Source organism: Lissotriton vulgaris, assembly GCF_964263255.1.
Source record: "Lissotriton vulgaris chromosome 8 unlocalized genomic scaffold, aLisVul1.2 SUPER_8_unloc_1, whole genome shotgun sequence".
Lineage (NCBI taxonomy): Eukaryota > Metazoa > Chordata > Amphibia > Caudata > Salamandridae > Lissotriton > Lissotriton vulgaris.
The window spans coordinates 4,716,083-4,729,614 of NW_028240615.1; the positions used below are offsets into that span (position 1 = coordinate 4,716,083).

At 45.5% G+C, this 13,532-nt stretch overlaps 1 protein-coding gene across 3 annotated transcripts in view; it reads right to left on the reverse strand.

The window, feature by feature from the left end:
* Window positions 1–13,532, reverse strand: part of FARP1 (FERM, ARH/RhoGEF and pleckstrin domain protein 1) — a 576,707-nt gene that overhangs the window by 290,009 nt on the left and 273,166 nt on the right. For all 3 annotated transcript variants that reach the window (XM_086947879.1, XM_086947877.1, XM_086947878.1), the window contains exon 4: window positions 6,927–6,969. In XM_086947879.1, coding sequence (XP_086804005.1) covers window positions 6,927–6,969 — 43 coding nt within the window. The remainder of the gene's footprint in view (window positions 1–6,926; window positions 6,970–13,532) is intronic.

Sequence of the window (13,532 nt, forward strand, 5' to 3'; positions counted from 1 at the left end):
AATCTAACACTACATAATGTTTCTTACAGATATATTGTTATCGAAGGTAAGTAACTTGTGCTTCGTGTACAGATTCCAACAGGCAATTCTCATATTGTGGCCCATTTTTCAGGGCCCATTTTAATATGTTTTTGCTTGTGAATGTGCATGGAAAACTTAAAATGGAAGAACAGCGCTCATGCACAACTCAGAATCCCAATTCTGCCTCAAACACACATTTATGGCCAAACTGGAATCAATGTTCATACCATTTGGAGTGGCCTCAAAGTATTATCTGCATTCTATAGTTGAGTCTTTCTAGAGGAAGATCTCACTATGAAGGTATTTCAGTTAAGGTGTTGGCAAAGCACAAATTGGGGTTCTCGAACCAATTAGTATGCCCTTGGTGAGTACACAAGACCAATGGCCCCTGCTGTCCTGTGAGTGGCATTAACAAAATGGAATGAAAAGAATAACACATTAACTGAAGGATTAATTAAAGTAAGCACATTTCTCTTACATACCAGTTGCAAAGGGTATTTGAGCGGACATGATAACTTAAGGGGCCACCTGTAATCAGGCCTATGGTGTAACAGTATCATACCTCACCTTACTGTTGAACTCTCTGAATTAACCAATAGGAGACATGCTGCGCTTTACACAATTCCTCAAAAAATAAATGTACTTAGCACAAAGTATGTTACAGTTCAAAGGTAAGACAGAACAGTGCTAAACGAGGATGGAATATTTATAACAACTAATCAAACTTGAAGAGGATGAACTACAAGTACAGACAATAGGAAGAAGAGGCCAGTTCAGTCCTTAAGGACAGTAATCACGTCTCTATTAGTTTCAAAAGGACTACATTTCAATACTTTTTGGATAAAAACGACTGCAAGTGTAGGAGTGCAACAAATTTCTGACTCGTGGCCTCTGGGCGCTCGTAATCGTGCCAAATAAAAATTAAAATTGTGGTTCAACACAAACACAATTTCTGATGTATCTTCTAAAGTCAACAGAAAGGTATGTGCTTCAGGCAGGGTCTCCTTGATAACAGAATCCCAAAATATATTATTCAGCAAAGAATGAAAGAGCCATTCAAGGCCTGCTGTTTACATGTTGAATTAAATCTGTGGTGCTGAAGGTACAGACATTGGTTTCTTAACAGAACAGTGGATGCAGGTTTTTGTCATCCTAGAAGAGGGCATGCTTCCGGATGTTTTACCATAGATCCATCCTTACAGGTCACACCCTCTATTTCCTTAAGCACAGAGTTCAAACACCATTGCCTTGGTCAACAAATTAGAGTATGTTTGCTTTAGCTCCTACAAAACTCACAGATGTGGAGGGAGGGAGATATAGGGATGGGGAGCAACACATGAAAAAGACTCTTTGCTATCACTACAACTACATAAGTCAGAGAATACACGAGGACCAGTATACTCATGCAGTATTTACTCTTCCAAACCTGTAGTCTTTCAGTTTCACACAGGCAATGTTTACAATTCAGGGGTCTCCAAACCGGTCCTGGAGGGCCGGATCCATGCCAGACTTTTAAAATTACTACATGTACCTCAATGGGGATATCCAAAAAATCTGGCATGGTTCCGGCCCTCCAGGACCGGTTTGGAGACCCCTGCTTCACATGATCCTAGCTAAGTGAAGGGACAACATAGCTTCTTTAATCCATGATTCTTGTAAGTCACGGGTACAGGTCTTAGTACCTGTCAGCACCACAATGAATTGTAGCTGCCTAAATCCAACTCATCGCATTAATGTTAAAAATTGAGGCCTTTGTATCACAATACTTTCCAACTTGGATAAACTAATGGAAAGCAAGGTTACATCAACTCATAGTCAGAGAAATCCAATGAAACATGAATTTCAGCAAAGAATGGGACATTATAGAGAAGTCCATTCACCTATTATTCTGATAATAGGAATAACTATTATGATTATTGCTACTTTTCAAAAAATATGAAGTACAATGTCTACAAACCAGGGGTCCAGAGAGGATTATCTCCAAGACCCTCATCCACGTTTTCACCCCCAACAGTGTATGTTATCTCCGTTGGGGTGATATCGTGGTTAATATCATCATAGGGTCTTTTTCACTTCAGTGTCCCATTCTGAAAGTGAAGTAATCCTCCTACCAGAAAAAGAACCGTCTGAGTAGAGACAGTTGTGGAATGTGGTCATAAAATGATCTCCTATCCTATTAAACATATTTATTTGGAAAAGAACTGAAAAAAGGATAGGAATAAGGTTAAAAAGCTAGATGATATAGTAAGGGCAAATTACTGATCCTACACATCTGGTGATTCAGTCAACATGTTTCAGCCCTGTATGGCCCACATGGGTCTGGAGCTTTCATCGGTCTGTTGCGATTCTCCTTATGTGTACCATTCTGGAGAGAACACAAAGTGTTGGGGTAAATACGTGGATGAGAATCTTGGAGATAATCCTCTCTGGACCCCTTATATGTAGATATTGTGGTTCACTTTTTTTGATAAGTGGTACTTACGATTGGAAGCAGAGTGAACCCTCTCGAGCTGCTTCGATCTACCTCCCCAAATTTGTTGATCTTTACCATATTATTATTATTAGTCACATGAATTCAAAGTCATAGAAATGACACCTGAATTTCAGAAATGAATGGGGCATTCTAAATAATTTAATTCACTTAGAGCAGTGGCTCTTAACCTTTGTTTCGGGGAACTCCTAGGGGTTCACAATGCCTAACTCAGGGGGTCCACGACTGCATTAAATAATATTAATAAATTAATAAAGTGTGTATAAAAAAAGAAGCAACCAGAAAATGGAAAATTTTAAAACGTTCTATACATGTGAAGGAATTTCAAATTGGAGGCTAAACATTAAGTTGATGTTATATGTGTTCTTTTCTGAAGAGCATATTTCAAAAAATTGGTCTGTGGAACACCACCTTAACTGAGGATATAGGTTATGCAGGATACAAATAAAAAACTTGCAGAACAAGCAATGGCGTTGCCAATAGGTCTCGCAGTAGGAAAGTTGGAGCTATTGGTTTTGTAAATGACATTTTATATTTATATATCGTTATTGGCATTGTCAATAACAATATATAAATATAAAATGTAATTTACAAAACCAATAGCTCCAACTTTCCAAATGCGAAACCTATTGGCAACGCCAGTGCTTGTGTTAAAATGTGATTGGGCTTTATACTGGAGGAAGACCCAAGTGACCACCCGGAAGCCAGGATGTGAAACTACGTGCATTATTACATCTTTGTAGAAAAGACACGCAGTTATGTTGCTTACAAATATGTCCTTTTTTTAATAACGAACTAAGAAAATTGCATCATAAAGAGAGCTGAATTAAAGTTTTGTGTTTTTATTTTCTATACATCATCATTCGATTGCATTTGTCAGGTGTAAAATTCTTGCATGACTTTGCAAAATGTAATGTTCTCTTTTATTACTATTTTATGCATTTTACGGTTATGTTTATAATGACACTTTTAGTCTAGTGAACTTTATATTTAGGTAAGTTTGAAAAAAGCCGATGCACTTCGACATGGGATAAAAAATATACATGATTGAAAGTGGGCATTTACATATTTAATAACAGCATGCGTGATGTACAGTGCTTGGAAGCTGCACGCGTCTAACCGCTGTATAACTTCAAAAATATTTCGAGTAATTTTATGTGCATTTGAACCATTAGTAAAGCGTCCATGAGTTGCACCAAAGATTGGCACCCCTATTTAAGACGGAAGGTGCAGACCATTTAGGCAAAAGTTAACATCCCTCATTTTTTTAAACTTTATCTTATTGTACCTTCTGATGCAAGTCACTGGGCAAACGCAACAACCTCTTTCTACTGCAAGATCTCACTGTTTTTCACATGCCATTTGCAGTTTCAGCTACCGCCATCCTTCCTCCCTCAAACCTTCTGACATTGTGTCTCTAACATCGATAGATGCGTTCTTCCGCTCTTTTGCAGGCTAATGTATTATACTGGCCGCACACTTGTTGGCATTCCCTTCCATCTCCTTCACAGGACTCCCAGTCACTACCACAGAAGCAGGCCTATTGTACAAGTCAACATGACTGGCTGAGGTACCAGATGGACAGATAGACGTCACCCATTCAAACATTTTCTTGCATCTTTCTGGTTCAAGCGGAAATATAGAGATCACGGTGAAAGGAGAACTGGTTGGCTTGTTCAACAAGGTGCTATTCTCCTCAACTGGTCCAGATGTGTGGTTTAGGGCATCCACAGGAGAGGCAACCATGTGTGCAATGATCTCTTTTTTCACCCCAGACGGTGCAAGTGAAACCCGAGGTCCACTCTCAGCATGGCCTCTGGCTGACCTCCGACCTTTCCCCAGAAACCACGTTGGATCCAAGTGACGCCAGTGCACAGAGATGTGTTGCCTCTGTACACAAGGAGGCCATGAGATTAGTAGTTCAGAGGTCTATTTTGCCACCGTCTTTTGCTAGTGAGTTTCTCTATAAGTTGACTATTCTCGCATCTGGACGCCCTTCCACGCCTCTGCCCCAGCATTGCTGCTTTGACACCAGGCTGCTCCACCCTGCTCAGCTTCACCCTTTAACTCCGACTCCCCAGGAGTAGTATGTACTGGCACTGGAGGGCACCTTCTGGTGCTTCGCCTAGAGGTGATTTTGTTTTGTTCTCCATGCCCCCTTCATGGCATGCTGTTGTTCATAGCACTGGAGGTTGGAGGCAGAGTTATAGGTTTCATGCAGGCTGGCATTGGAGTTGACCTGTAGAAGCATTTGATGTTGATGCAGTCTCAGTGATTAATTCACCACTGCAGAGTGATATTCATAACACAATTGTAAAACTTGCTATAAACTTCAGAACGCCTTTCGACATTAAAAACAAAACAACATAAACCTACAGAAAAAGCTCAGAAAGGTGGTAATACAGAGTAGAAACCCACCTCGGGCGTTGTAGGACGGAACGGTGTGCCTTAGTTGTACATTTCAGTCCTGTCCAGTTAGGATTCAAAGGCCGATAAGATGGCTTTCGTTGTTTTCGGTGGTATTGACTTGTAACAAAGACTTAGCTATAGGGCTTTCCAGAGCTATCCCTTTGCCCACTTCAGTCTACTTGGCGGGAGATGATTGTGCGAGACTGGCCTATTTCGGGTCTTTGGTCGGAGTGTGGCGTGGGAACAGTGTTTTTACATGAGTCAGAGCACTTTGCATTTGATTGTTTTTTCCTGATTGTTGATACGTTTGCAAGGTATCTTAGGACAACAGTAACTGGCGTGTCTTGTTCCACGTAGATGAATGTTTTACAAGTGCCAATACATTTGTCAGCTGTCTAGGCGAGACCTAAAAACATGCGTTCACCCCTGTCCCTTCACACACAAACATGAATCCAGTGAAAGATGCTAGTAAGAAGCAGCCTTTTTTATTTCCATATATTGAAGGGTGTTTTAACAACAGTTGTGCTTAACCATTGTAAATGGCAGAGCAGCCTTACTATTTCTAGAAATCAGTATTTCCAAAGCATCCAAAATGCTGCTTCTTGCATAGAAAGACTTATCTTACTCCGCGGTGTGTTCATAGCTTAAAGCCAGGGCACATAGAGAAACCTGAAAGCAGAGTCCGTTCGGCAGTGTCCGCCTGCCGCGGTACTCCTGGCCTTGCTCATCAGAAGCCAGGCCTCTTATCATTCTGAGCCCGTCTGGCAGGAGCTGTGTTTGGTCTAGGTGTAGGTGGTCTATGTGAAAACCCAGAAGATTCCCCGAAAGCTGGAGTTGATTATTTGCTCAAGGCACAGCGGCTGTGAACTCTGCAGCATAACCCTCGAGGGAAACTATTTCTGAGCTTCTAGCACGGAGTGGAAATAGAGCCGGATGGGGGTGGGAGAGCCTGGTAAGTTTCACGTTAGAGATGAGATTAAAATTAAAGTGCCAGTACTGTGACCGGAGGGAAGCCGGATGGGGGCGGGAGAGCCTGGTGGGGGGCGGTAATGCGAGGGGAGGAGAATGGAGGGGGAGGCAAGACAGAGGCAAGGAGTGTGGCAAATGGCCGGAGGGAAGCCGGATGGGGGCGGGAGAGCCTACGAGAGAAGCACACATGGGAGACATGGGGGAAGCTGGTAATTAGGGGAGGAGAAGCCGCACAGCACACGCTGGGCGAAGACCTTTGATGTGCTGTGCGGCCGTGAATGCGCGTGCTTGTTTGGTCATGTGATTCACGTGAACTTAATGAAAACCACACGAACTAAACCCTTGGTTTCACGAGCGTTTTGAGGACATGAATTCTCGCTCCGCTCAATGCGCTTGTGCGCATTGATAGGTCGCGAGACCTAAAAAGTGCTATATGAGTCTGAACACTTACTCCTAAGCGGACAGTGCAGGCATACACACTATTCTAAGGCAAACTGCTATTTATTTTTCACTGAGAGGGGCAGTGTACATTTTTTAGTTAAGATAAGCCGAATAAAGATATCTTCCATTTCGTCCCAAAAAAATCTTCTTTTAAATTCCAAGATTCTACCCATCAGAATTGGAATAATAGAGTGAACAGGAAGAATATCTGTCAGCTAATTTGGTCTTCATCACCATTTATCTTTGAATCTTCAGTCAACTTTTGAACTGCCCAACTTTCGATATCTATATCTAATGTGACTGCTTCACTACAGACGTAGGGAATGGTATCCATCCTGTGAACTAACTGCTTCCATCAAGTTACCGGCTTGCCAAATAAAGACCTGCCAGAGGAGATTTCTCTTCAGAAGGGATTTCCTTCTTAGATGGACACAATTAATTTTAAACTGCTGTCAAGCTGTAGCCTACATTGAATGTTTCTAAAGAGAAAAACAGGTTTATACAAAAAGACTGAAAGAAAAGGAACATATTTAAATTGAATTATTCCATTGCCAAAGCGCTACAATCTTCTTTCATCTTTTCATGACATACTCACTTCGAACTTGCTTCAAAACAGGTTTCAAAAGGTCAAGCCAGACCTAAAAATTAACAGAAAAAACAAGTCATTTCTAATTTTACATGTTAATATGAGTACTGTAAGGCTTTTCATTCTTTTTTTTATTGTTTTTATTTGCATTTTGTGAATAACTCAACAGTACAGTCATGTAATTAGCAGTGCACAGCCCCCTACTACCCCGCCCACCCCTCCACAACTGGATTTTGCGGTTACAATTCAGATAATAGCTGGTCAATCTCCATACATTCGATGTGCAGTAAACTCTTAGTGTCCTCTTCTGGGCTGTCTCGGCAGTACCCCCGCAAACCTGTAACTCGACACTGGGTTCCATCCCCCTCACAGCTCCCCATCCAACCCATGATATTGGCGCCACCTGGTACAGACCCTACGAAATTTCCTTGGGCACCCCCTAGCTTTAAAAGTCACTCTCTCGGCAGCCATGTATAGATCCAGCCCACTTCTCCATTCCTCTAAGTCCGGCGGAATCGGTGACCCCCAGTGTTTCGCTATGTCTCTTTTGGCTACCACTAAGGCCAGTACCAGGAAGGTTTGGAGTGGGCACGGTAGGTCTACATCGTTGGTCATTCCCAACAGCTCCAGCTTGGGCTCCTGGTCAAGTGGGACCTCCAGCACCTCCCTCAGTTCCGCAAAAATGTGGGTCCAATAGATCTGGATCAAGTCGCACTTCCACATAATATGATAAAAGTCTCCGTCTTCTCGGCGACATCGGAGGCATGTAGTGTCATCTATCTTCCCCATTCTATGGAGTTTCACCATATCATAGTAAATTCTATGGAGTACATTATATTGGATAGGGCGCAGCCTAGACTTAATCGCCACCTCCCGGGGATGCATCAACACTATGTCCCAGTCTAAATCATCTAATTCACCCACCTCTTCTTCCCAAACTTTTCTAGGTTTCTCCAGGTCTCCTAGCATATTGTTGGTTAGGGTTTTATAGGTGAGTGAAACCGCCCTCCCCTGGATACGTTTCTGCAGAAGCCGACCCTCCAGCGGTGCATATTCTGGGAGCCCAGGTTAGGGTATATTTTGTGCCCGTCAAGCATGTCGTAGCTGGGTGTATTTGAAGAGCTGCGCGTGCTGGAGCCCAAACTCTGACTTTAGGGCCAGAAAGGATTTCAGTTCCCCATTGGCGATCACATCTCCTATGGTGGAGATGCCAATGTCATCCCAGCGCTTAAATCCCCTAAGTTTGTGCAGTTCAGTCAACCACTTGCAGTGCCATAGCGGTGTCTGCCGGGTGGGTTTCTTCTCCCAGCCCGTGCGTTTAGTGGCCTTGTTCCATGCCCTCAATGTAATAACAGTTGCAGGGAGAAGCGGCACTCGTCCAGAACCCCCATACAGATAATACAGTAAATTATGTGAGGACAATTTGTGTCGTTCTAGGGCATAAGTAGGGTGGTCTGCCTGAGTATGCAGCCAATCATTGATCGGGGTCATGTGTTCCGCCCAGTAGTAGGCTTCCAGATTTGGGAGCGAAATGCCTCCACTGTATTGGTGTCTCTGGAGCGTGGTCAATGCTATTCTAGGTTGCTTGCTCAACCAGAGAAAAGCCCTCAGGTCCGAGTGGATTCTAGGCAGTATCGTTGTTGGGAGCGTATAGTATTCGTTCTGTAGGGCGTACAAATATTTGGGGAGAATAATCATTTTGTACATCGCCGCTTGTCCTAGAAGTGTAAGTGGATGCTGCCTCCAGCGGTCCATCTCTGCTGTGGAGCTCAGCATGATCCTCTCCAGATTTTTCTGGAGCGATAATTTCCTATCAAGGGTAATGTAAATCCCGAGGTATTGAAAGCCCTTCGTCGTCGTTATTAGTTGTCCAGGCAGTGGACGCCAGTTAATTTTGTATCCGGAGTGTCTACTAAAGCACTCCAATTCCCGGAACAACTCTGGGATAGTGGTTTCCGGGTTAGTAACGTATATGAGGACATCATCTGCGTAGAGTGATACTTTTTCTTGTGCTAAGTCTGTATCTGCTCTTCTAAAGCCAGTGATTCCTGGGTTTTGTCGGACCCTCGCCGCTAGTATCTCGATGGTAAGTGTGAAGAGGAGGGGGGACAGGGGGCATCCCTGCCGGGTCCCTCTCTGGATCCGAAATTCCCGTGACAGTCTCCCATTCACTCTCACCCTAGCTCTTGGTGTGGTTTAGAGGAGCCGGACCAAAGTCAGAAACTTCGGACCAAAGCCAAATTTATGCAAGACACCCTCTAAGAATGGCCAGTGGACTGTGTCGAAAGCTTTCTCTGCGTCGAGGGAGGGAAACCAGTGTGGTAGTTCTCTGTCCCTCACTTTCTGCAACCAATTGTGAGTACGTCTTAAGTTTAGTTTGGTGGCCCTATCCGGCAGGAACCCGGTTTGATCCAAGTGTATGAGGTCCGGGATCACCGACCTCAGCCTGAGTGCCAAGATAGTCGCCAGGAGTTTCACCTCGGTGTTCAGGAGGGAAATGGGGCGGTAGGACGCACAGTCCTCTCGCGGCTTGCCCTCCTTGTGGATTGGAGCGATTGTCGCCATGGAGATGTCGGGGGGGGGAGCCTCCCTTCCTGGTAGGCCCCCATGAATAGGTTCTTCAAGTGGGGAACCAGAAGGTCTACAGTACTCTTCAAAAATTCTGCCGGGAAACCATTCGGTCCCGGCGTTTTACCCGGTCTCAGTCGGGCAATGGCCACTGAGATGTCGTCAACTGTGATATCAGCCTCCAGTGTCTTAAGGGCTTCAGGATCTAACAAGGGAAGGTCAGTCTGCTCCATATATTGTAACGCCTCCTCACACGTCCCCAAGTCTCTGGTTGTGTAGAAGCGTTCATAGTGCGTAGCAAAAACCTTAGCAATGTGTGCATCAGTACTAACCAACAACCCTTCTGCATCTTTAATGTTGTCCACCCATCTAGCTGCCTTCTCCTTTCTACTAAGCCACGCCAGAAGTTTGCCTGATTTGTCCGCGACGTCAGAGGCGGTGGAGGGTGGCCAAGGCTTGAGTCTTAGCCTCATCTGTCACTAGTTCTCTGTAGTATTTCTGCATGTCCCCCAGTCTCCGAAGAGTCTCAACAGTTCTCGAGCTTAAGTATTCGCTTTCCAAGTATAAGATACACCGTTCCACTGCGGCTATTTCTCCATGGAGTTTTCTCCTTTCCTCCCCCAGTCTATTCTGTATCCTGTCTCTCATTACTGGCTTCAAGGCTTCCAAAAGGGTCACCCCAGAATCAACCGACCCCTCGTTTTCAGCTATATATAAAAAAAATTAAAAAATGGTAATGTAGTTTCTTATATAGCGCACGTATCACCACAAAGGGTATCTCGGCGCTTGCTTTGGGGACCCGTCCTGGTTTTTCCCTGTGGGATAGCCCAGCTGGGCACCCCCAAGGTGAAAGCCAGGCATCCCGCCGCGGGGGCCGTAGTGGAGATTGAGCAAGCTATTGCCCAGAGTTGCAGAGCGTGAACCCCTGATTCAAGTAGGCACCGAAGCGAGAATTATCAGGTCCATGGACATTTGGGCTCCAAACCCTGCCGCGTCGGGAATTGAACCCTGGTCCCGGGCCGACCTCTGCTTCTGGGTCTGCCTCCTCTAACCGGTGAGCCACACTTCTCCACTGCACTGCACTTATACCTGCACATCCGCTCTCACACCTCTCAGTACAGTTGCATTTTGGAAATCCCAGGCAGCAAGGCGCCAGGAAGCCCCCCAGTACCCAGAGTCTGTCCCAGTCTCACCAACAGAGGTGAGTGGTCGGAGATCCCCCCTTGCCTTATATTCCGCAGTGGCTTCCACAGTCAAGTGTTGTCTAGACATGAATATGTAGTCCAGTCTCGATAACACCTTATGCGCTGCTGAGTAAAAAAATAAACATTCTGGTCCAGGTGTAACCACCTGCAGACATCCGTGAGTCCTATGTTTGCGACCAGCTGGGCTAGGGGGGTCCGGTACCCCCCGTAGCCGGCGTCCCTGACCGATCTCTCCCTACGTCCATTACATCATTAAAGTCTCCACCCACTATTTGTATGGTGTTAGCTGTGTCTAGGAGTATGTTGGCCAGTGTCCTGAACATGGTGGCCTGTAGTTTGGGCTGCGCGTAAATGGACATATTCGTGTATGTGCGTCTGCGCCATGTCCCCTGGACTCCCACGTAAGTCCCCAAAGGGTCCACCCAGGTGCGTGCAACACAGAACGGGGAGGTGTTCTTTATAATGACCGCTACCCCTCTGGAATCAGTTGTGTAGACCGCGTGTGCTAGAACTTTGTGCCGCCCCCTGGCTATAAAGGGGCAGTTATTTCCCTTGAGATGAGTTTATTGTAGGAAAGTTATATCTGGGTCTAGTCTTTTAAGGTAGGAGTTCACCAAGCCCCTCTTAATCTTATTGCCAAGCCCGTTCACATTCCAGGTTAGGACACTGACTTTCCCATGGTCAGTAGGGTGTGCGGCTACTGCAGTGGCCATTTCCAGGTACTACTAGAACAGTGTGGACGGTATCTGGTGTAGGAGTGTAGTGTGGAGCACCTAAGCACATGACTGCATTTAACCATTTGTTTCCCCCTCCCCCCAGCCTGTTTCCCCTCGGCAGAACATTATGAAAAACCTAATCTCCGTCCCCCCCCCGTCCCCCCTCCCCACCTTTCCCTCCCGTCCATCCCATCCTCTCAACAGTTAACTTACAGGACTTTCGGGTGGTAAAGGTCTGTCGCCCTCCCTATAGCAATCCCAACTAAGCTATCACTAAAGGCTCTATCTGGTGTACCCACAGGATCCTTCGTGTATTGATTACCAAACTAGCAGAATGGCAGGATTCCCTGTGTCGTGTGGGGCGATAGAAGAGCCAACAAACCAACAAACAGTGAGGTGTCTCAACACCGGAGGGAAAGTGCTTGTAACTTGCGTGCCCACAGGACGATGAACTGCTGTTCCGGATACCAGTTCTAGTCTTCCTCAGGAATGGGAATCTTGCATCTCAATGTCTTGATCATCCGTCATGCCAGTCGCTCCTTGTTCCAACTCTCGGATCGCTGTGACTAGTGGATGCAGGGATTGTTCCGCCGGTTCGTCCACATCTGATGTGCAGCCACTACCCTCGCCCTCCGCATTCGCACCTGTGTGATATGCCAGACAGCTGAACCTGGATCCCGGCGCCAAGTCCTCCTCTGCTGGCGCGATGGGGTTCTGTCCCCCATAACCCGGCGCTGGGCGATCCGGATACGGGGTCCGGTGGGAATGTCTTCTCATCCGCGGGACCTGGGACCTCCGAGACTTGGGCGGGCTCCTCCGGAAACTGGCGGCCGCCATTTCGGATCGTATTGACCTATGTCATCTTTCTTATCTTTGAAGACAAGAAGCATGACAGGCGCATCGAAGAACCAGAAGTAAGTCTGGTGGTAAACCTCTCCACCATTGAACTATCCGAGCCTCAAAAAAGAGTCCTAGAGAAAGGCCTAGGATATGTACCTACAGCAAATATGGATAAATTCCACCTATGCAAAGAGGTCCAGGAATTCATGAGACGTCTGAAGCTCCAAGTCTTTTTGAAAGACCAGAAAGATGACATAGATCGTGGAGATACAGGACTAAAACCTAAATCCAGGTTCACCCCTTTGGACAATACACTTCCCATTGAACTTCTGACATTTGAAAAGGCGGTCATGAAGGATCTTGACGATCTCGACCCCTCGAAGAAACGTGTCTTCCAAAACATCTCCAGTGAAGAACGCAGAGCACTAAGAGAACTGAGTAACAACAAAGATGTCATAATAAAACCAGCGGACAAGGGGGCACAACGGTGATACAAAACAAGGAACAGTATGACAAAGAATGTACACGCTTGTTACAAGACCAAAGGAAGTATTAGGTTCTTCGATCTGACCCCACTGAGAGGATAACAATCAAAATCCATACTATGGTGGAAGAGGCATTGGCACACAATTGGATTACTAAAAGAGAAGGAGATTTTCTATGTCAAAACAATCCAAAAACCCCCTACATGTACACTTTGCCGAAAATCCACAAGAATATGCAAAACCCTCCGGGACGCCCCATTGTCTCAGGAATCGGGTCTGTCTTGGAACCAGTCTCAAGATTTGCCAATGGATTTCTCAGACCAATGGTCCAAAGGACATCGACATACTTAAGAGACACAAAAGATGTTCTGAACCTACTGGAAGGATTACCGTTCGACCCGAACAGCCAGCTCCTTATCAGCTGTGACGTCGAAAAACCTTTATACGAGTCTACCGCACAACGAGACCTTAGAAATCATCGCGGAAGTACTCTTTGAGGACTATTGGGAATACCAAACTCCCCGCAATGTGGTTATGGAATGTTGTTCACTGGCACTGAGAGAGAACTTTTTTTAACACAATGGCACCCTATACCTGCAGAAACACAGAACCAGTATGGGGAGCACATTTGCTCCGAGCATAGCTGGACTCTATGTGCATCATCTAGAGGTGACCAAGATACTGAACCCAAGGAACCCCTTCAGAAACAACATCAAAACGTGGAAAAGATACATCGACGATATCCTCATCATCTGGGATGGAGATGAAAAGACCTCTGAACAATTCCTGACCTGGCTGAAC